This window comes from Oryx dammah, unplaced genomic scaffold, assembly GCF_014754425.2.
Source record: "Oryx dammah isolate SB20612 unplaced genomic scaffold, SCBI_Odam_1.1 HiC_scaffold_29, whole genome shotgun sequence".
Classification (NCBI taxonomy): Eukaryota; Metazoa; Chordata; class Mammalia; order Artiodactyla; family Bovidae; genus Oryx; species Oryx dammah.
Window position 1 is genome coordinate 141,498 of NW_024070213.1, and position 24,176 is coordinate 165,673.

The 24,176-nt window shown below is 53.3% G+C and overlaps 1 protein-coding gene across 1 annotated transcript; it reads right to left on the reverse strand.

Moving 5' to 3' along the window:
- Positions 1–177: 177 nt before the first annotated feature.
- MAPK8IP2 (mitogen-activated protein kinase 8 interacting protein 2) lies at positions 178–10,066 on the reverse strand. The gene is made up of 12 exons (XM_040233535.1): positions 9,945–10,066; positions 8,883–8,988; positions 7,316–7,597; positions 7,087–7,180; positions 5,788–6,993; positions 5,404–5,479; positions 5,105–5,277; positions 4,914–5,023; positions 4,063–4,167; positions 3,883–3,953; positions 1,237–1,335; positions 178–881 (listed from the first exon to the last, which is right to left on the reverse strand). Exons 1-12 carry the CDS (start codon positions 10,007–10,009, stop codon positions 809–811), a joined length of 2,460 nt encoding a protein of 819 aa, XP_040089469.1. The 5' UTR covers positions 10,010–10,066; the 3' UTR covers positions 178–808.
- Between the last annotated feature and the right edge of the window lie 14,110 nt (positions 10,067–24,176).

Here is a 24,176-nt window from a genome sequence, read left to right on the forward strand (position 1 = left end):
AGCTTCCTCACTGACCCAGCGAGTCGCGGTGGAGGGCAGCCGCCACACGCCGCACCAGGAGCCCGGTGGGGCTTCAGACAGCAGTTCCGGCACCCTGGCACCTCGGCCCCCGCCACCGTGGGCAGCACCTGGTCCCCAGCCCCGTATCTGCTTCCCTCACCCCAGAAATAGCCAGGGTCACACCAAGCAGAAAGTTTATTGAGGTGCTGGACTGCGGGGAGTGTTTGCAGCGGCAAAGCAGATGCTGGTGTGGTTGGGGCCCGGGCCAGGGCCCCCTCCTCCTAGCAGCGTCTGGGACTCGGGGTGAGCATCAGGGACGACTCCTAGTCCCCACCAAAGCCCTCCTGGGGAACCCCTCCCTGTGTTCCCCGAGCGCCAAGTGGGGCAGTATGGGGGGCCCTCTCTTTGTCCCCATGATGAGGACGGGACGATCCCTTGATATTCACTATAAAAATTAAAACTCCTTTATAAATCACGGGGGACGAGCAAGAGGGGTCACCTGGGAGCTTCCTCCCCACGCACCTCCCAGTTCCGACCCCACAGTGAAGAGCAGAGGGTGAGAGTTCGCAGCACAGAGGAGCAGACACAGACGGGGTTTGGGGGGGGCCGCGGGCAGCCCCGGGCGGCAGAGGGACGCATGGGGGGCAGAGGCGCAGGGCCCCCCCAGGCGAAGACGCGCAATCCCGCACAGCCCGCAGCCCCCCAGGTGTCAGGCCCCACGAGCCCCCAGTCCAGTCCTTGCTGAAGCTGAGGCAGCCTCCCGAGGCGGCCCCAGGCCTGCTGCTCCCGGAGCAGGAGAGTGGGGCGGCTACTCCAGGTAGATGTCCTCTGTGGGGCAGGCATACTCCAGATGCTGCTGGTAGTACTCCAGGAAGGCGCGGCTTCAGGGGGATAGCATCCTCAGGCCCGGGGCCCCACGGCCCTACCCGGGCCCGCCACACTGCCCCAGCTTCAGCCCTCAGCCTCCTGGCCTGGACCTGGCTCCTTATTGTCCGGGTCCAGTGTGGCCTTCCCTACCCCCACTCCCCCCACCCCATGGAATGCCGCTCCCACACTAAGGACCACCCGCCCAGGCCCCTCGACACCCTCCACTGCCATCTGACCCCCCCACCCCCCCCACCCCCCCCAAACCTCATCCCCACCCTCCCCGCAGCTGTGCACCCCGGGGCACCAGGTCAGCACCCCGTCCCGGTCCCGGCCATCGTGTGCACTGGCCCACCCTCCAGACCCACTCACCCCACACTCTGGGCCACAGGCCTCATCGACTCCTGGGAGACAAAGACGTGGCAGGCAAAGCGGCTCAGCAGCGGGTGTTTGGTGATGAAGCCAAAATAGCTGTGGGGGGTGGGGCAGCGAGCGCACAGGGGTGTCAGGGCATGGAGCCCCGGCCCCCGGGGTCAGAGCGCAGGGGGCGGGGCGGGCAAGGCTGGGGAGTGTGCGGGTCACATGATTCCTGTCCAGGAGCACAGTGCTGGGCAGCGTAAGGACTTAATGACCTCTGTTGGTGTGTCCACAAGGGGATCCAGCTGCGTCTCCCTCCTCCCGAGCCAGCGCCCGGAGCTGCCCCCGGCCACAGGGCGAGGCGGTCTCTCCCTGGTCTGCTGGGCGTCCCGGCTGACCCCTCCCCGTCCTTCCCCTGACGCCTGGAGCCTGCCCAGCTCCACCTCTCGTCCTGCACACCCACAGTATTTTTCAGGCTCCGCTGTGGGCTTGACATGGGCCCTGATGTGCAAAAGTCTTCCTGGAGGAGAAGCTTGTACCCCAGCTCCGTGGCCCCAGCTCTGTTCCCTGTGCGGCTTCCCTGAACCTACCCTTCTTCTCAGCAAGACATTAACAAAAATTACTGTCCAGAGGGAGGGCCTGTCAGCGCCCCGCAGCAGGAGGCTCGGGACCCTCACCCAGCTGTGGCCTATCCAGTCCACGCCGGGGGGCCAGGGCTTTGCGGCTCCTCCAGATGGGAGCCCACAGGACAGCGTCATCACCAGCACACCATGCGTGTGTGGACCACAGACACGCCACGGCCTTGTCTCGAGCGCCACGCTCAGATGACTGGATTCAGAGCAAGGGCCAGGCACCCTCCTAAGCAAGCTCTTTTTATTAATAACCGACACAAACCTCACAACAGTGCGGTGAGGCCGGTCTCAAGACGACGGCACCAAGGCCCAGAAAGGGTCGAACACACGCCACGGACAGACAGCAAGCCTCCAGCGCCCTGGGCACGCTCTCTGCTGCCTGTGATAGCACTCACTCCTACCTCGTCCAGACCCTAGGCCCCCAGCAGAGGCCGACCTCGCCCCTGCTTCACCTGAGCCGCCGGGCACCGTCTCCCTGTGCCTCCTCCCTGAGGGGCCTGGGCTGGGTTCTGGAGCAGCGAATATCAGGAAGCTCGGGGCCGGGGCAGCAGCTCCTCGGTCCCCTCCTGGCCTCCGAACCTCGGAGCTGCACACGGTCAGGGTCTGGCCTGGGGGCCCGAGCCTGTGGCGCCCCGTCTCCCTCTGCCGTCCTTCTCTCTCAAGGCCACCGTCCACATGGCTGCCATGCACGCCAGTCCTCATGGCACAGTCCACCCCGCGGCCTGGTCTGAGCCCCGGCCCCCTACCCAGATCTCCAGCCCGTCAAACCAGCTCCCTCTCAATGGAGAAGCGGCCAAACGGGGCTCTGCCCTGCTAAGGGTGGAAACCGTTGCCCAGCCAGCAGACAGTGCGCCCCCAGTCTCACCACAAGCGTGCAAACGGCACACACCCAGCCTCAACCCCGGGAACAGAGTGTGCTTCTCACGGTCTGCCTCCCTTGGGGACCTGCGGCCTCAAACGCCAGCAGCACCTCCGGGCCCCTGCAGGGCTCTGTGTGCCTCGAGGCTCAGCCCCCATCGCCTCCTCTGGGGCACACAGCACTGTGCCGCACGGCTCGCCTCACTGGCACCGCGCAGAGTCCACTGGGCAGGACGGCCGGCCTCCACGGCCGGGTACACCACTACTCTCACTCCCACCTCCTCTCTCTCGGCCTGGCCATTTTGTCTGCCTCATGGCCGAAGTTATCCGCCTGCTCCAAAACATACCTGCCCCAAGGTCTCTCTTCCACGCTCCAGACCCCAGTAACAACGGACACCGCAACCCCACCACGTCGGCAACTGAAGACTGCACGGCCGGCCTGCCAGGCCCGTTCGCGCCATGCCCCTTCTCTTGCTGTGTGGGTCACCAACCGCTCAACGCCCAGGTCACCCGATTCTCCCTGCAGATTGGTCTCTACATCCAGTCAGCTCAGGCCTGCCTGCCCCACCTCCCGAAACCCGCCCAGACACGCCACCTAGAGGGCCCCACACCTCCTGGCTCTGGCCAGCAGCACTTGGGTCCTTCCACTTGCACAGTAGGCAGAGCCAGCTGGTCAGCCTGACGGCGTCACCCACCACCCCACTGCTGATGGGATTAACTACAAGCTCCTTGGCAGGGTCAAAAGGGCACAGGTCCTCTGTGTCCCTCCTGCCTCATCTGGCTCACCTAAAGACCCCCTAGTGCCTCTCATCCCCGGCCCTGGCTCAGCTGGCTCCATGCCAAGAAGACCCACCCTGTCACCCATCTGTCTTTCGAGGTTTATAGAGTGGTCTCCGATTGCCCCCCAAGTCCCAGGAGAATTCAGCCACCTCTCTGCTCACTGGAGCCCCAGAGAGATGTCCATCCGATCCCTAGAGATGCTTCAAGCACTTACTTATCTGTGTGTCTGTCTTCCCACCCAGACCACATGGGAGCCTGTCTGATCCGTGTCTCCTGGGCCCGGAACAGAGTGGGCGCCATGTGGGGCTCACCTCATGGAGCCAAGTGGGTGGGGCTGCACGTGGGCGGCCCCCGGGGCCTGAGGGGACTACGGGGAGGGGAAGCCTCTTACCAGCTGTTGCGGGGGTGGCAGCCGCAGAACGAGATGTTCTTCATCTGGAAGAAGTGGCTGCAGTGTTGGAACTGGAAGAGACGGCGGAAGAGTTAACAGAGGTGGCCCAGCCCGCCAGACACGCCTCGTCTGATCCGCCTGCTCCACCCTCCGCAGCGAGGGTCAGGGCCCACACCCCACCTCAGGGCCTCCGCTGAGACTCAGCTTGACACCCCGGAGAGAGATCTCAAGGTCACAAGAGGCAGGAGGACGCAGGTGGACGGTCAGTTTTCGGGCCGTGGCAATCTGCAGAGTCAAGGAGAAGGTCTCAGGAGCCTACAAGCATCAGCTTCCCCCCTGGGGGAACATTCTCAATTAGGTCTGAAAAGCTGTGGCCCCGATTCAGGAAGATGTGAGCGTGGTCTCGGCCGCTCCGTGGTCTCGGGGTGGCCTGCCCCGTCTTCTCCCCGGCCCTTTGCAGGACTGCAGCCCCGGGCTCCTCAGCACCCGTCCCGTGAGAGGTTGGGGGCAGGGCTGCCCCGCCCCCCTACTGCTCCGGCTCCGACTCGGGACCGGCAGGCAGGCAGGCCCTCCTGAGCGGCCACTGAGCGAATAATGAGCGAGCAAATTGCATTCTCGGTGGCTCAGGTGGTAAAGAATCCGCCTGCGATGCAGAAGACCTGGGTTCGATCCCTGGATCAGGCAGATCCCCTGGAGAAGGAAATGGCAGCCACTCCAGTGTTCTTGCCTGGAGAATCCCATGGGCAGAGGAATCAGACGGGCTACAGTCCCTGGGGTCGAAAAGAGTCGGACACGACTGAGGGACTATCAGATGAGACCCCAGAGAAGGGTCTGAGAGAGCTGGTCTTGACTTCCAGACACGAACAGGACGGGCTGCAGGGGGCGGTCAGTGGGATGGTGCCGGGGAACAGCCACGGCGCTGCCCTCGGCCTGTCTGCCAGCCCCTCCGTCAGCGCTGGGGGTCCCAGGCTGAGGCCTCCAAGGGCTGAGCCAGCCTGCAGCGCTCGCCCCACCCCCAACCCCAGACTGACCTTCTGCATGGCTGCACACAGGATGCTATTGCCCTGGTGGCAAGGCACCTCCACGGAGCCCAGGAACTGGACGTCGAAGCGCTCCACCCAGCAGGGACCCCGCTTGCTCCCTAAGGGGTCACAAGGGGCCTGGGTTAGGCGAGCAAGAGAGGGTCTGGGTGACAAAATGACCCTCAGGGAAGGGGCCTCACCCAGCAGGTCCTTGGCAGGCCCTGGCACCACATGGGCATAGAAGGCAGGGAAGACCCCGCGCTCGCCCGTACGCATGTTGAAGCCACGGAACCAGAAGTCGTCCTCCTCAGCCTCTACGAGCACCGGGTCGTCCACGTCCAGCTCCAGCTCATCGGGATGGCGGGGAATGAACCTGAGGGCGGGTCAGAGGTGGGAGACCACTAGGGCAGGGGCAGGAGGGCTGGGCTGTGCCCACCAGCGTCCCAGAGGGTCTGAGACTCGGGTGGAGGGTCAGTGCCAGCAAGGGGGGTGGCAGTACCTGAAGACAGCCCTGTGTGTTTGCTCTCTCTCCTCCCCATTGACCAGGCACGAAAAAAGGCCAAAAGACTCGGTGCCTGAGAGAGAGAAACAGAGAGGAAGGCTCAGGGAGGCGCTAGAAGGCCAGCCAGGGTCCCCTTCCCGTGGCCCGCTGGGGTGGGTTGGCCCCGTCTGGGGCTGGAGACAGAGCAGCCTCCCCTCGCCACTCCCCACGCCGGGGGGAGCCCGGGAAAGCCCCCACCCAGGCTCTGGGTAAGAGGGCAGTGCCCAGCGCTGACCACCCGCAGACCCTCAGGCTGTCCTGGCCCTTGGGGGTCGCTCTGCGTGCCCGGGCGAGGAGCCAGCCTGCTCCCCTGGGACCACCCCCTTCCCCCTTCTCACTCACTGGAAGATCGAGAGGTGCTGTTGACAAAGACGTTGAGGAACTTCTTGGAGAAGGTGAGGTCCGGGCTGTCCGGGGAGGCGTCCCCGGGGCCCTGCTCCCCGCCCAGCAGCCCGGCTCCTGCCTCCTCCTCGCTGGCCTCGCCACCGCTGTCCTCACTGTCCTCCCCCAGGCCGGCGCAGCGCCGCAGGCTCACCAGCTCCAGCTGCGTGTGCTCGTCCACCACCAGCGTGTACTTGACCGCGTCGTACACCAGCGAGGCGTCCAGCGCCGCGGGGCCCGCGCCTCGGCCCCCGGGGGGCGCCGCCTTAGCCTCAGCCTCCTCCTCCTCCTCTTCGTCCTCATCGTCGTCCTCATCCGAGCAGGCGGCGGAGCAGGCGCGGCCTGGGCGGGCGGGGCGACCCGTGGCGGCCCACAGCGGGGTGATGGTGTCGCGCGTGGGGTTGCTGAGGAAGAGGCAGGGCCCCGGCTGCGCAGGGCCGGGCCGAGGGGCGGGGGGCGCGGGCGGCGGCGGCCCACACAGCGTCTCCATGTCCACCAGCTCCACGCCGCCGGGCGCCGCCGCCGGGGCCTCGCCGGCGGGTGAGGCAGGCTCGCCCGCAGGGCGCGGCGAGGGGGACAGGCACTGGCCGGGGCAGCGGATGGGCGAGGAACCCTCGGAGATCATGCGGCTCACGAGGTTGCTGAGCAGCCAGGGCGAGTCGGCGTCCTCGCTGAGGTCCGGCTCCGACTCGGACCCGGACTCGTACTCGCTGTTGGTGTCCTCGGGGCCCACGGGCAGGAAGGCGGGGCGGCGCGGGGGCTCGCAGGGCGGCTCGGGCTCCGGCTCGGGCTCCGAGGCCGGCGACGAGGCCTCCTCAATGGAGTTGGTGAGGTGCGAGGAGCGGCCGCTGCTGCTGCTGCCGTCGTCACTGCTCCGTTCCAGCTCGGTCTCCGAGATAGACGAGATCATGCGCCCCAGGCGCGCGCCCCCGACGTCCTCGTAGTCGGAGCCCGGGGACGACAGGTCCTGGCTGCTGCGCCGGCCCCCGCGGCCGCCGCTGGAGCCGCTGCCCAGGTCGGCCTCGATACCCGGATCCGAGGAGGGGGAGGCCCCACCGGGCGCCAGGGGCCCTGCGGATTGGTTTCCTTCGGAGTCGCAGCCTGGGCGCACAGGTGGCTGCGCCCCGCAGGGGTCCGTGTCGGTGGGGGGGAGGGGGGCGGGCGGCTCTGCGGGGCAGAGGCTCAGGTCAGACCCCCCTGTCCTCCCCCGCCTCCTGTGCGGCTCCCCAACACCCACCGCTGCCCTGCTGCCCTGCTCACCTCGGAGAGGCTCCTGCGCCGCTGGGCATAGCGCTGTTTCCTGCCTGGAGGCCGGAGGCCCTGGAGCAAACCCTCCATTGTTGTTCAGCGAGTCCTGCGGTGGGGGAGGGGCAGGGGGAGAGCGGCGCTGAGCGCCCCCCGTCCTCGCGGGCAGGAGGGGGCAGGTGGCCGTGGGCACCAGAGCCCCCCACCCCAGGAACCAGGGGGAGCTCTGGGCCTGGGAGCTCACCTGGGTCCCGAGCGTCGTCAGGTGGAGGGCGGTAGGTCGATGCTTGCGGGGCTCCTCTAGGGAACGGGAGGGGACCAGGGGCTCTGGGGCAGGGGCCTCTGGGCCAGGGCCTCCTCCCTCCTGGCCCTCCCCCTCTCCTTCCTCCTCGTCCTCCTCCTCGTCCTCCTCCTCCTCGTCCTCCTCCTCCTCTTCATTGTCGTCAATCATCTCGAACTCCTGGAAGTCATCCTGGAAGGAGCAGATGGGGTGCGGCTGCTCCGAACGTCCCAGGGCAAGGCTGTCCTGCAGGAAGAAGGACAGGGCAGAGCTGGGCCGCAGCAGGACAGCGACCTGGGGTCCCAGGTGCCAGGAAAGGTGAAAGCAGGAAGCCACAAGTCAAGGGAGGAAACCTCCCTCCAGACCACTCTGCTCTCCATCAACAGAGCAGAGCAGTTTTTGTTTTTTGCTTTTTTAAAAATCAGCTTAAGATACATAAGGATCTTGGTAAATAAGAGCCCAAACTCCTAAGTCTCAGTGACAGATCCTCAAAGAGGCCCCAACCCACCTGCCAGCCTCATCCCACCCTCAAATCCCATCACATTTAACACCAGTACTTTTTCCTTCAAAGCATTTTAACACAAGTCATAATTAACCGTAGAGTTTGCATCTGTCTCCCCAGCAAGCTGCAAGCCCCACCAGGACAGGGCCATGTCCATATTGTACACTGGGGTACCCCGACCCCCACTGAGAACAGGCCCTGGCCCACATAAAAGCTCAGTAAAGATCAAATGAATGTGTGAAGCAAAGAGGCCCAGCACCAGGTTTCACCAAACTTGCACCAACCTCAGGGCCTGCGATCCACTAATCTCCTGCCAGCAATTCCTCTGCTCCATCCCCTCCGGTACACTGCCCTCATCTGCCAGCTCCTGCTATCTTCCCTAAGGGCATGGCCCTGCGTTTCCACTAGAAAATCTCCCTAATGGCCTCAGTCTCGGGTGGGCCATGTGTCCCCTCATTGGAACCCAGATGCTGAGGCTTAGGCAGCCATCGTCTCTCACCCGTCTTCCTCCCCTACTAGGTTCTAAGCTCCCAAGGGCAAGAGCCACACCTATCCTGCTGTCTTCCCAGGCACCTGCAAGCCTCTAGCACTTGCCACACGGGAGTTGCTCAGAAATGTTCTTGAATGAAAACAAAAGCATGAAGAGCCAGGGAGGAGGAGATGGGGCAAGGGGAACTTCAGGGGAGGGGACAGGAGGCTAGAGCGGTGGGGACAGGGCTGAGAAGGAGATGAGATGGCAGCTGGAAGGGGGCAGATCTGGGGCCAGAGGCCCCAAAGCAGAGGCACAGCTTCCCTCCCCAAGTCCAGCCCATGGAGGAGGCCAGGCAGGGACTGCTGGGGAAGGTCCTCAGAGGGCCGCTCTTAGGGAGAGAGGTGTCAGGTATCGAGGGGCCCACAAGTCAAGAGGCCGAGGGAGAGGGGCACCGAGAGGCTCCTCTCAAGGCTGAGCTGAGCCCTGCCCCAGAGACCGCTGAGCAGAAGCTAAGCGAGGCTCTCCTGTGAGAGCCCTCTGCCCCCCCATCTCCCCACCTTCTCGCAGTGGTCCGAGTCATAGCTGAGGCCCAGACCGCAGTCATCAGTGATCTCAGACAGATCTTCATCGTCAAACTCCTCCAGGCTTATGTCCTGTGGAGGCCTGGAGAGGAGAGCAAGGACAGGGCTCCTGAGAGAGCCGTCAGTCCTGGACTCCCTGGCCTGAGAGCTGGTCCTAAGGAGGGGCCAAGGGAGACCTCCACCCCAGCTCCTCGGCCCCACGATCTCCAGAGCCCCCAACTCCCACATCAGCATCCTGCCATTACCCTGAAGCTTAAGCCCTGCTCTCCAGGGTGTTTCCCCCACAATTGGAGCCACCCAGAGGAAGCACTTGCCCCCAACCCTCCTCCCAGTCCTCTCATCAGAGCCAGCAGCCTCTCCTCCCACTGCGCTCAGCTCCAGGCCCCTCTGGGTCACAGCCTCAGCCTCGGGGGAGTCAGGCTGAGCCGAGAAGGGGGAGGGGGACTGAAGCTGCGGCCAGGGGAGGGGGAGGGGTCGAGCCTGCGCCGGAGCGGACTTCAGCCCCTCTACCCGCTCTTCCTGCCCAAGGCCGGCCTACATCCCACGGTTCAGCCCTTTCCACACCCTAGTCCCTTCCCCCAGGCTCCAGGCTTGATTGCAACTCTCTTCCCTGAGCCCTGCAGACCAGGACAGGCCTCCACCACAGAGGCCCAGCAAGGCCAAAAAGGACACTGCCAGGCACAGAGTGTATGCTCAGCACCCCGCAGGCAGGCTGCCCCTCGGGCTCGGCCCATGACCTCCGCCTTTGGAGGAGATGCTCAGGTTGGGGGCAGCACCGGGTCCCGGCAGGAATCTGGGGTGGGGGTGGGGGATGGTCACTGGGGCTGGAGGAGGGTCGTAAGGGGAGGACAAAGTGGAGAGGCCTGGAACCAGGAGTGGGGGATGGGGAGCAAGTGGGCCTCGGGACCAGAGAGGGTCTGGGGCTCGGGCCCCCAAGGGCGTTGGGGGTGGGGTGGCAGGGTCGGGCCGGCGGAGTCTGGGGACGGGGTCAGAGGGGGAGCGGTGGGCAGGGAAGGGCCCGGGCGCCCGAGTGCGTACCTGCAGCCTGGCGGCGACAGCGAGTGAAAGGTGGAAAGAGAAAACATCTCCGCCCGATCCGCCATCTTCTCCGGGGAAAGGCCTGCCGACCGCGGCGGGGGAGGGGTGCCCGGAGCGCCAGCCCCGCGCGCCCTCCGTCGCTCCCGCCCGCCCGTCCTCAGCCCGCCCCCGGTCACCTCGTGACACGCCCTGCGACACCCCGCCGCCAGCACACCTCGACGCCAGGACACCGCGGCAGCGCGAGCCGGGGGCGGGGGGACCGGGAGCAGGGCGGGCCGGGGGAGGGGAGGAGGGCGGGCCGGGGGAGGGCGGAGGGGACGGCGGGGAAGCTGGTTGGAGGAGGCGAGATGGTTTGACTGAGGCTCGGGTTGGAGAGGCGCGTGTGCGGCTTGGTTCTTTGGGGTGGGGGCAGGTGGGAAGCAGATTGGTGGGGATGGGGCATCAGTTCGCGTGGTGAGAGCTTCAGCAAGGAACTGGCGATGGGAAAGTCGATTTGCAGCCCCCCGGTTAGCTGTTGTGGGGGCGGGGGGGACGGGGCCTCATGGAGGGGTGGGCGCGGCCCCGGGAGCTGCGCTGACTTCCCGGGAATCAAAGCAGAAGCCTGGGGTTCCCAAGCCCGGATCCGAGTGGTTCAGACTGAGAGTGTGGGCTGTGCGCGAACGGGGCTGGAGGAGCTGTCCACGTCTGGGTGCTGACCAGGGCTGGTCGGAGCTGTCCCACAAGGGGTGCTGATTGGCCCACGGAGATGTCTCCCTAAAACGTGCGGACTGGGGCTGCAGGAGCTGTTTCCCCGCCGAGTACTGATCAGAGCTGGAGGAGCTGTTCCCCTAGACGGTGCTGAGCAGCGCTGGACAGAGGCATCTGCCCAAGGGGCGCTGATCCCGTCCGGATAGAGTTTACCACACAGAGGATGTTGACTGAGGCCCACACGGAATTTCAGTACACAGTACAGATTGCGTGGGCTGGATACAGGTATTGATGGACATCAGGTGAAGTTATAACCCTGAGGCTCTCTTCATTCAATTAGGAAAACTTTCTTGAGCACCAACTAGGTAACCAGCATGTTCTGGCTTTCGTGGAGCTGTGCGTGGAGAGAAATGGTTGACACTCAGCTCAAGGGGTGAGGATCAGCTGGTGTTGCAATGAGGGAAGGACAGATCAGAGTCGTGAGTAAGGTTATTAAAGACAGGTTGGAGGACCAGGTTAGGGAGACTTTATGGAGAAGATTGGGCTATAGAAAGAGGCTGGAGTTTCAACAAGGTTGCAATGAAATCGTTTTTGTTTTTTTTTTCCTTGATGGAAATTATGTGTCCTGACATTCTTTGTCTAAATTTTTTCTGTGGAAAATTATTTCTGAGGAAAGGACTAGCCACTTGAGTGACTGATGCCTGCAAACCGCAGGGCAAAGGAGCTCATGCAAGGTGAGGAAGGTGACATTGTCCTTTGGGCGGCAATCATTCCAGCCCAGAGAGAAGAGACAGATGGTGCCCTCATTTGTGGCCCAACCCCAATTTATAATTTATCTCAATTACAGTGTTTTTCTAAGAAAGGCATTTATACATTTTTCCCTCCCCAATGGCTGAGAGCCACAGGAGAGCAGAGACACTATTTTCTCTCTCTTTGAACCTCTCAGCTTCAAGCACAGTGCCTGGCACACAGTAAGTGCTCAGCAAATATGTGAATGAATGAATGAGGCTTGGGGACTCTGCCACATCTGGGGGACTAAGTCCTTGTCATCATGCTGTCTTTTCAACTTCAGGAGCACTAAGAACATGCCCCATTTCTCAAGTTCAAGGACTCTGGATGCATTAACTCCTCTGCTTTCCCCAGGAAACTCCAGATCTCTTTTCAGAATTCTCAAAGAACTTTGACCTAAAGTTCCCAGATTCCCTTTTGATTTTGAGTCTTGTCACCGAACTGGCGAACTTGGACATCCACATAAATGACCCATCTAACACCCTTGACTTCTGATCAAGTCTAATGGTGCAGGGTCTACCAATGGTAAACCTAGTACAAAACACAAAACTGCCTGGACTTATGTGGGGAAGTTGGAACAGCAACACACCCTCAGCAATCCTGATCACAGATGAACCCTAAAATAAATAAAGTCAAACCTTCCGCCTTTTGCTCTATTCACATAGCATAGGTATCACAAACACAAAATAAAAACACCAGTAGTAAAACTGAAAAATGAAAAGCTTAAGAGCTGTACTTTGTTGGGAATACTCTCATAACCAGCCATTTCACCTCTTGAATCTTGATTTTAAGCCCCTAATTCTCTGACTGTTGCCTATTTTTCTCACTTTCTTATGGTATCACCATGACACAATCCTTTGACCCCATAAAAACTGGCTCCAGGGAATCCCCTGGCAGTCCAGGGGTAGGGCTCCATGCTCTTACTATCAACGGCCAGGGTTCCATCCCTGATCAGGGAACTGAGATCTCACAACATGGCCAAAGTGGGGGAGAAACTTATTCCAGGTACTATTGCTGTGTAGCAAATTACCATCAAATTTAGAGGACTGAAACAACCACTTTATTCTGCTTACAGTCTGGGGTTGTAAACTCAGGAAGGACTCCAGTGGGAAGCTCTTGCCTGGGGTTTCTCAAGCAGTTTGGTTACAGCTGGAGGTAAACTGAGCTGGATTCCAAAATGGTTCACTCTCAAGATTACAGTTCATACTGTTGACTGGGGGCTCAGCTGAGGCTATCAACCAGCACCCACACCTGGCCTCTCTTCATGGAAGTCTCAGGGTAGTTGGGCTTCTGATATAATGGCAAGCTTCTCCCAGAGTGACTGCCCTTGGAGCACTGGAGAAAGCTTGCATGACCTCTTCTGAATTAGCTTTGGAAGTCATATGGCTCCCCAGTGGTCAAAGCAGTCACAGTCCCATCCAGATTCAAGAGAACAGTCATGGACCTGGCTTCTCAATGGTAGGAATGTCAAAGAACTGGAGTAGGGGCGCATATTATAACACCATCACAGACCTCCAGTCCCTGATGCTCCTACTTTCCTTACTGCCAACCCAAGCTCCTTGCTTGAAATTAACCCCCTTTATGGAATTGCCAACTTCTCTTCAGGATCATTTCCATCAGCAAACAGGCATAATCTAGTGTTAAAAATAAATGATATATTCTTATCTCTGTACATATAAAGGATCCAATGCAATGGGGTTTTCAATACTGTTACGCCTTAAAGGAAAGGACAGTAAAAGCGTCCTTTTGGTTTAAGAGAGCATTGTCACAAATAGTTATGCCTTTCAGCTAATAGATTTATAACAGTGAGGAAATTACAACAGTGAGTCAGAGTGGAGTCAGACATGACTGAACGACTGAACTGAAGTCTCTGAAATCTAAATGTCTAGTTTCAGCCAAGAAAGCAAGATGGGTAACCCGCAGCTCCACTGGCCATCTAAGAAAATTCAGCTAGGATTCTCACTCTTGCCATATCTGCTCAGACTGGCACAGTCTGATCCAGAAATACAGCCTCAAGATGTGCCGCCAGTGTCTGTGCTAGTATGCGAAGGATGCTGAATTTAAATTTAGTTAAAATTAAAATTCAAGTACAATTTTTACTAAGTTAAAACTTTTGTTTTAGAACTTCCATTCGGAAGTTCTTTTCAAATTGATTATTCATTATAATTTTTTAGTTTCTGCACATATTTCCAAATTGGCCTTTTATTACTTTAATTATACTGAACACAGGCATTTTATAAATGTTTGATAACTTCATTATCTGAAACATGCTGTCTGTGCTTACTGCTGGCTAGCTGACATGATTTCTCATTATCTTTCTGTTTAATTACCTTTTTTTAAACTTAGAGGTATTTGCTAGCCTTGGCACTGTATTTATGGAAAACTCTGAGGCCTAGAAATAGCCTATGTGCAGAAAGAACTTGTTTGCTTCTACCAGGCACCTATAGAATTACCAACCTGACTTCAGGTTGGTATTTAATGACCACTGAGGTTTCTTAGACTGCCTCGACCATAAGACTTTGAACGGCAACCCAGGTGAGGACCAACTTCTTGTTCTAAATTTTCAGCACCTCTTTTTTCCCTGTCTGTCTGTCTCCGTTTCTCAAACACACGCATCTTACCCCAAACTTGAAGTTGTCAATTTTCTTAAAAAGAAATGTATTTGTTTGAATAATAACAACCCTTGCCAGCTGAGGCTCACGGTATTTCTGGTCTTCACTGCAGCATTTGGACTGTTAGCTGTAGCATGTGGGATCTAGTTCCCTGACCAGGGAGCGAACCAGGGGCCCCTGCTTTGAGGGCATGGAATCTTAGCCACTAGACCACCAGGGAAGTCCCTGAAACTATCAATCTTCTTCTCAATCCTCAAAGGATAGGATTCACCCCTACTCAGGGGGTTTAATCCTTTCATGTCTAAGCTTGCTAGAGGGTTGGCCTTATAGTAGGAGTCTCCTCTTGAGCAGGCTCTGTGCTTTATCTCTGCTCTCTATATCCCAAAGGCTACATACTAATTTCCTATTATTATTGCTGTTTAGTCACTAAGTTATGTCCGACTCTTTGCCAACTCCAAGAACTGTAGCTCGCCAGACTCCTCTATCCCTGGGATTTCCCAGGCAAGAATACTGGAATGGGTTTCCATTTCCTTCTTCAGGGGATATTCCTGACCCAGGAATCCAACCCACATCTCTACTGGCAGGCAGATTCTTTACTGCTGAGCCATCAGGGCTGCCATAAAAAAATACCACAAACTTGGTGGCTTAAAAGAACAGAAACTTATTCTCTCACAATTCTGGTGGTCTAGAAGCTCAAAACCAGGCAGACTGGTCCCTTAACAGCCACCAAGCCATGCAAAAGGCGCTAGGGAAGGGTTCTTCCTCGCCTCTTCCTGGCTTCCGGTGGTTGCTGGGACTCCCTGGCTTGCGGAGGCATCACTTCAGTGTCTGCTTGCACTGTCGCGTGACCTTCTCTCCTGTCTCTGTGTTTGGGTCCAAATTTTCCCCTTCTTTTAAGGACACCAGTAATTGGATTAAGAAGTGAAAGTGCTACTCACTCAGTGGTATCGGACTCTGCAACCCCAAGAGCCGTAGCCCACCAGACTCCTCTGTCCATGGGATTCAGTTCAGTTAGTTCAGTCGCTCAGTCGTGTCCAACTCTTTGTGACCCCATGAATCACAGCACGCCACGCCTCCCTGTCCATCACCAACTCCCGGAGTTCACTCAGACTCACGTCCATCGAGTCTGTGATGCCATCCAGCCATCTAATCCTCGGTCGTCCCCTTCTCCTCCTGCCCCCAATCCCTCCCAGCATCAGAGTCTTTTCCAATGAGTCAACTCTTCGCATGAGGTGGCCAAAGTACTGAAGCTTCAGCTTTAGCATCATTCCTTCCAAAGAAATCCCAGGATTGATCTCCTTCAGAATGGACTGGTTGGATCTCCTTGCAGTCCAAGGGACTCTCAAGAGTCTTCTCCAACACCACAGTTCAAAAGCATCAATTCTTCGGTGCTCAGCCTTCTTCACAGTCCAACTCTCACATCCATACATGACCACAGGAAAAACCATAGCCTTGACTACACGGACCTGAGTCGGCAAAGTAATGTCTCTGCTTTTGAATATGCTATCTAGGTTGGTCATAACTTTTCTTCCAAGGAGTAAGCGTCTTTTAATTTCATGGCTGCAGTCACCATCTGCAGTGATTTTGGAACCCCAAAAAATAAGGTCTGACACTGTTTCCACTGTTTCCCCATCTATTTCCCATGAAGTGATGGGACTGGATGCCATGATCTTTGTTTTCTGAATGTTGAGCTTTAAGCCAACTTTTTCGCTCTCCTCTTTCACTTTCATCAGGAGGCTTTTTAGCTCCTCTTCACTTTCTGCCATAAGGGTGGTGTCATCTGCATATCTGAGGTGATTGATATTTCTCCTGGCAATCTTGATTCCAGCTTGTGTTTCTTCCAGTCCAGCGTTTCTCATGATGTACTCTGCATAGAAGTTAAATAAGCAGGGTGACAATATACAGCCTTGACGTACTCCTTTTCCTATTTGGAACCAGTCTGTTGTTCCATGTCCAGTTCTAACTGTTGCTTCCTGACCTGCAGACACATTTCTCAAGAGGCAGGTCAGGTGGTCTGAAATTCCCATCTCTTTCAGAATTTTCCACAGTTTATTGTGATCCACACAAAGACTTTGGCATAGTCAACAAAGCAGAAATAGTTGTTTTTCTGGAACTCTCTTGCTTTTTTTATGATCCAGCGGACGTTGGCAATTTGATCTCTGGTTCCTCTGCCTATTCTAAAACCAGCTTGAACATCAGGGAGTTCACGCTTCACGTATTGCTGAAGCCTGGCTTGGAGAATTTTGAGCATTACTTTACTAGCATGTGAGATGAGTGTAATTGTGCGGTAGTTTGAGCATTCTTTGGCATTGCCTTTCTTTGGGATTGGAATGAAAACTGACCTTTTCCAGTCCTGTGGCCACTGCTGAGTTTTCCAAATTTCCTGGCATATTGAGTGCAGCACTTTCACAGCATCATCTTTCAGGATTTGAAATATCTCAACTGGGATTCCATCACCTCCACTAGCTTTGTTCGTAGTGATGCTTTCTAAGGCCCACTTGACTTCACATTCCAGGATGTCTGGCTCTAGATGAGTGATCACATCATCATGATTATCTGGGTCGTGAAGATCTTTTTTGTACAGTTCTTCTGTGTATTCTTGCCACCTCTTCTTAATATCTTCTGCTTCTGTTAGGTCCATACCATTTCTGTCCTTTATCGAGCCCATCTTTGCATGAAATGTTCCCTTGGTATCTCTAATTTTCTTGAAGAGATCTCTAGTCTTTCCCATTCTGTTCTTTTCCTCTATTTCTTTGCATTGATTGCTGAGGAAGGCTTTCTTATCTCTTCTTGCTATTCTCTGGAACTCTGCATTCAGACGCTTATATCTTTCCTTTTCTCCTTTTCTTTTCACCTCTCTTCTTTTCACAGCTATTTGTAAGGCCTCCCCAGACAGCCATTTTGCTTTTTTGCATTTCTTTTCCATGGGGATGGTCTTGATCCCTGTCTCCTGTACAATGTCACGAACCTCCGTCCATAGTTCATCAGGCACTCTATCTATCAGATCTAGGCCCTTAAATCTATTTCTCACTTCCACTGTATAATCATAAGGGATTTGATTTAGGTCATACATGAATGGTCTAGCGGTTTTCCCTATTTTCTTTAATTTGAGTCTGAATTTGGTAATAAGGAGCTCATGATCTGAGCCACAGTTAGCTCCTGGTCTTGTTTTTGTTGACTGTATAGAGCTTCTCCATCTTTGGCTGCGAAGAATATAATCAATCTGATTTTTGTGTTGACCATCTGGTGATGTCCATGTGTAGAGTCTTCTCTTGTGTTGTTGGAAGAGGGTGTTTCCTATGACCAGTGCATTTTCTTGGCAAAACTCTATTAGTCTGCCCTGCTTCATTCTGCATTCCAAGGCCAAATTTGCCTGTTACTCCAGGTGTTTCTTGACTTCCTACTTTTGCATTCCAGTCCCCTATAATGAAAAGGACATCTTTTTGGGGTGTTAGTTCTAAAAGGTCTTGTAGGTCTTCATAAAACTGTTCAACTTCAGTTTCTTCAGCGTCACTGGTTGGGGCATAGACTTGGATAACTGATATTGAATGGTTTGCCTTAGAGACAAACAGAGATCATTCTGTCGTTTTTGAGATTGCATCCAAGTACTGCATTTCGGACTCTTTTTTTGGCCATGATGGCTACTCCATTTCTTCTGAGGGATTCCTGCACGCAGTAGTAGATATAATGGTCATCTGAGTTAAATTCACCCATTCCAGTCCATTTCAGTTCGCTGATTCCTAGAATGTAGATGTTCACCCTTGCCATCTCTTGTTTGACCACTTTCAATTTGCCTTGATTCATGGACCTGACATTCCAGGTTCCTATGCAATATTGCTCTTTACAGCATCGGATCTTGCTTCTATCACCAGTCACATCCACAGCTGGGTATTGTTTTTGCTTTGGCTCCATCCCTTCATTCTTTCTGGAGTTATTTCTCCACTGATCTCCAGTAGCATATTGGGCACCTAATATCCTGGGGAGTTCCCCTTTTGGTATCCTATCATTTTGCCTTTTCATACTGTTCATGGGGTTCTCAAGGCAAGAATACTGAAGTGGCTTGCCATTCCCTTCTCCAGTGGACCACATTCTGTCAGACCTCTCCACCATGACCCGCCCGTCTTGGGTTGCCCCACAGGCATGGCTTGGTTTCATTGAGTTAGACAAGGCTGTAGTCCTAGTGTGTAGATTGACTAGTTTTCTGTGAGTATGGTTTCAGTGTGTCTGCCCTCTGATGCCCTCTTGCAACACCTATCATCTTACTTGGGTTTCTCTTACCTTGGGCGTGGGGTATCTCTTCACAGCTGCTCCAGCAAGGCACAGCCGCTGCTCCTTACCTTGGACGAGGGGTATCTCCTTTCCACCACCGTTCCTGACCTTCAAAGTGGGATAGCTCCTCTAGGCCCTCCTAGGGATTATCTAGGCAGAAATACTGGAGTGGATAGCCATTTCCTCCTCCAAGGGATCTTCCCAACCCAGGGATGGAGCCCAAGTCTCTGGCTCTCCCGCATTGTCAGGCAAGTTCACTACCACTAAGCCATCTGGGAAGCCCAATCGAGTATGGCCTTGTTGTTGTTGAGTCACTAAGTCAAGTCTGCAGCACACCAGGCTTTCCTGTCCTTCACTATCTCCCTGAGTTTGCTAAAACTCATGTCCATTGAGTCACTGATGCCACCCAACCACCTCATTCCCCGTCGCCCACTTCTCCTCTTGCCCTCAATCTTTCCCAGCATCAGGGTCTTTTCCAGTGAGTCAGCTCTTCACATCAGGTGGCCAAATACTGGAGCTTCAGCCTCAGCATTAGTCCTTCCAATGAACATTCAGGGTTGATTTCTTTTATGATTGACTAGTTTGTTCTCCTTGCTGTCCAAGGGATTCTCAAGAGTCTTCCCCAACACCATGGTTCAAAAGCCTCAGTTCTTCAGCACTCAGCCTCCTTTATGGTCCAACTCTCACATCCATATATGACTACCGGGAAAACCATAGCTTTGGCTAGACAGACCTTTGTTGGTAAAGTGATGTCTCTGCTTTTTAATCTGCTGTTTAGGTTTGTCTTAGCTTTTCTTCCAAGGAGCAAGTGTCTTTTAATTTCATGGCTGTAGTCACTGTCAGCAGTGATTCTGGAGCCCAAGAAAATAAAGTCTGACACTGTTTCCACTTTTCCCTCATCTATTTGCCATATAGTGATGGGATCAGATGCTGTGATATTCACTTTTTGAATGTTGAGTTTTAAGCCAGATTTTTCACTCCCCTCTTTCACCCTCATCAAGAGGCTGTTTATTTTAGTTCCTCTTCACTTTCTGCCATTAAAATGGTATCATCTACATATCTGAGGTTGTTGATATTTCTCCCAGCAATCTTGATTCCAGCTTGTGAGATCCTATCTTAACTAATTTCACCTGCAAAGACCCTATTTCTAAACAAAGTCACATTCTGAGGTTCTGAGTAGTTATGAATTGTGGGGTGGAGGAGGGGATGGACACTATTCAACAAGGCATAGGCTATAAATCCCCAATCCAAATTTTCTTGGTTCACCAAATGCCTCTGATCAAAAGTAATATGCAGTAACCCACCTGTCCCTCTGGGCTTCTTGTCTTATTTAGTCACTGTTTTCTTACTTCATCAGTGTTCTTAGAAAACAGTTCTTAAGAAAAATAGTTTCTACTGGATTTTTAACCATTTTCACCAGGAAGTTCCATTTAGGAATCTAGCTCACCACATTACATCTCCACTCATTTGATGAAGCTACAGTGTGGTAAGAATAGCTCACGAAATTAATGGATATTATGTCTTTTTCATTAATAAGCATGTGCAAAAGTCCCAACAAATTATCAGCTAGCAAAATGCAATAGTTTATTTCTGTAAATGCATTTTGATCACATGGGTTTAACCCAGAAATTCAAGGATGGCTCAACATCCTACTTTCTTTTTTAATGGTAATCCAACACATTCATGGATAAAGAGAGGGACACTGCATGATCATGTCAACAGATGTGATTTTTATAACATTCAGCAATTAATTGTGATTTTAAAAATGGCTTCTAGTCATTACAAAATAACATCATTGGACTTGCCCACTTACCAAAGGGGTGAAATCCAGAAAAAGGAACAAAATATTAAAAGCAATGATTTTCAGATATTGGATAAAGGAGAGTACAGGGCTGTGACCACCTACACAAAGGAAGCAAATTACATAAAGCCTATGGTTTCCCTGGAGGCAGTTACAGGTTGCAGTGCAGGGCAGAGGCCCAGTTTAGAGGGGGGGTCTTGATGAGTTGAGAGACAGAAGTCAGAGTTTGGGGAGGCTGAGGTATTTGGAATTTTCAGATAAAAATAATAAAGAAAAGGGATCAATTCGGAGAAAGAATTCCAGAAAGCTAAAATAGGATCCCCATAAGTGTTAGTAAATGCTCCATCATGCTTATGTAGAATACAATTCTATAAGGCTGTCTGAAGAAAACCTACTGGGAAACTGTAAGGCAGAAACTCCGAAAGCGCGTGTAACACTAGCCCCCGGGCAGAGGCCACTGTAGACGACGCTAACAGTTTTAAAACAGACCTGAGAAGAGTCCTTCAGCTGACTCCCAGAACCAACTTCAGTACGTTTAGAGGAAGATGATGAAATCCAAGCACTTTTGTCCTGCATGCAATTAAAAAAAAAAAAATTCCCAGACCTACAATGAAGCAGGAAAAATCTGGAGAGAAACATATCAGTCAAAACAGACTTGGAAAGGACAGAAATGATGGAATTAACAGCCATGGACTTTAGAACAACTATTATAAATATACTCAAGAATTTATAGGAAACATAAACACAATAAGCAAATAAAGGGAAGACATAAAAAAGAATCAAATGGAACTTTGGGAAATGAAAATTTAGTATATAAAATGAAACTATCCAAACTGAAGCAGAAAGAAAAAAATTTTTTTAATTAACCAAGCGTCATTGACCTCTGGGAAAATATCAGGCAGTCTAAGAACAGTACAATTAGAAACACAAAGTAGGTACACACAGAAACGTATTGAAAGAAATAATGGCTGAAATTTTTCCAAAGATTTTGCAAACTATAAACCCACAGGCCCAAAATACTCAACAAATCTCAAGTAGGATAAACACAAAATAAACTACTTGAAAACATATAATAATCTACTTGCTAAAAATTAATATCAAGAAAGTATTAAAAAACAGCCAGAAAAAAGACGCATGCATATCAGGAAATAAAGAGAAGATTTTTTGCTCGTTTCTCATACGAAACCATGTAAACCATAGTAAATGGAATGACATCCTTAAATTGCTAAAAGGAAAACACCTGTCAATTTAGTATTCTACATGCAGTGAAAATATCCTCCAAAAAGCAACAGTGAAATTAAAGACAACTAGAGACAAACAGAACCTGAGATAATTCCCCACTAGCATATCCACAATACACAGAATATTAAAGTAAGTTCTGTAGAATGAATACACCATAACAGAGGAGCGCCTGCGTCTGCGCAAAGGAGCAAAGAGGATGGAGGGTGAGCCTTCTCTTGCGCTTGAATTCCTTTACAGTATAACTGACTGTACACATTTTTTAAACTGGCAATGCAGAGTTTAAAACATATGTGTAAGTAAAACATACAACAGCACAAGGGACAGGAGGAAGCACTGGGAAACACACTGCTGTCAGATTCCACTCTTGGAAGAAATGGAGGAGACCGAACAGCCAACAAGAGCCTGAAAGGCAGCGCTTGCGCGCAGTCTCAGAAACGACTGGATGATCTCTGTTTCCAAGGCAAACCATTCAACAGCAGAGTAATCCAAGTCTATGCCCGATCTCTTCAAGAAAACTGGAGAGGGCTTCCCTGGGAGCTCAGTGGTAAAGAATCCACCCACCAATGAAGGAATTTCCTGGTGGTTCAGCAATACGTGAACCATGAACTCCCTCACGTTCAAGCTGGTTTTAGAAAAGGCAGAGGAACCAGAGATCAAATTGCCAACATCCGCTGGATCATAAAAAAAGCAAGAGAGTTCCAGAAAAACGTCTATTTCTGCTTTATTGACTATGCCAAAGCCTTTGACTGTGTGGATTACAATAAACTGTGGAAAATTCTGAAAGAGATGGGAATACCAGACCACCTGACCTGCCTCTTGAGAAATCTGTATTCAGGTCAGGAAGCAACAGTTAAAACTGGACATGGAACAACAGACTGGTTCCAAATAGGAAAAGGAGTACGTCAAGGCTGTATATTGTCACCCTGCTTATTTAACTTCTATGCAGAGTACATCATGAGAAATGCTGGACTGGAAGAAACACAAGCTGGAATCAAGATTGCTGGGAGAAATATCAATAACCTCAAATATGCAGATGACACCACCCTTATGGCAGAAAGTGAAGAGGAGCTAAAAAGCCTCTTGATGAAAGTGAAAGAGGAGAGCGAAAAGGTTGGCTTAAAGCTCAACATTCTGAAAACAAAGATCATGGCATCCGGTCCCATCACTTCATGGGAAACAGATGGGGAAACAGTAGAAACAGTGTCAGACTTTATTTTTTTGGGCTCCAAAATCACTGCAGATGGTGGCTGCAGCCATGAAATTAAAAGACACTTACTCCTTGGAAGAAAAGTTATGACCAACCTAGATAGCATATTCAAAAGCAGAGACATTACTTTGCCAACTCAGGTCCATGTAGTCAAGGCTATGGTTTTTCCTGTGGTCATGTATGGATGTGAGAGTTGGACTGTGAAGAAGGCTGAGCGCCGAAGAATTGATGCTTTTGAACTGTGGTGTTGGAGAAGACTCTTGAGAGTCCCTTAGACTGCAAGGAGATCCAACCAGTCCATTCTGAAGGAGATCAATCCTGGGATTTCTTTGGAAGGAATGATGCTAAAGCTGAAGCTCCAGTACTTTGGCCACCTCATGCGAAGAGTTGACTCATTGGAAAAGACTCTGATGCTGGGAGGGATTGGGGGCAGGAGGAGAAGGGGACGACTGAGGATGAGATGGCTGGATGGCATCACGGACTCGATGGACATGAGTCTGAATGAACTCCGGGAGATGGTGATGGACAGGGAGGCCTGGCGTGCTGCGATTCATGGGGTCGCAAAGAGTCGGACACGACTGAGCAACTGAACTGAACTGAACTTGGATGGTAAAGTGTCTGCCTGCAATGTGGGAAACCTGAGTTCAATCCCTGGGTCGGGAAGATCCCCTGGAGAAGGAAATGGCAACCCACTCCAGTATTCTTGCCTGGAAAATCCCATGGACGGAAGGAGCCTGGCCAGCTATAGACCACAGGGTAGCAAAGAATCAGACACAGCGACTTCACTCTCACTCTCACCAATGCAGGAGACATGGGTTTGATCCCTGGTCTGGGGAGATTTCACATGCCACAGAACAGCTGAGCCCGAGCACGCAACCACTGATGACGTGCCCTCGAGCCTGTGCTTTGCAGCAAAAGAAGCCGCCACAATGAGAAGCCTGAGCACCGCAACCAGAGAGCAGCCTCGCTCAGCCCAACTAGAGAAGCCAGTGTGCACACAGCAATGAAGGCCCAGCACGGACCAGAACACATCAACAAACAAACTGAAAACAGAAAAGGCACAGGAACCGGAGATCAAATTGCCAACATGCACTGGATCATAGAAAAAGCAAAGGAATTCCAAAAAAATCTACTTCTGCTTCATTGACTGTGCTAAGGCCTCTGATTGTGTGGATCACAACAAACTGGAAAATTGTTACAGATAGGAATACTGGACCACCTTACCTGTCTCCTGAGAAACGTGTATTCAGGGCAAGAAGGAATAGTTAAAACCTTACATGGAACAACTCATTGGTTCAAAATTGGGAAAGGAATATATCAAGGCTGTATGTTTCAACCTGCTTATTCAACTTCTATGCAGAGTACATCATGTGAAATGCCAGGCTGGATGAATCACAAGCCAGAATCAAGATTGCCAGGAGAAATATCAATAATCTCAGATATGCAAATGATCCCGGGAGGAGGGCACAGCAACCCAGTCCAGTATTCATGCCTGGAGAATCCCATGGACAGAGGAGCCTGGTGGGCCACTGGGTGGCAAAGAGTCAGACACATGCATACAGATGACACCACCCTCACGGCAGAAAGTGAGGAGGAGCTGAAGAGCCTCTGGACGAAGGCGAGAG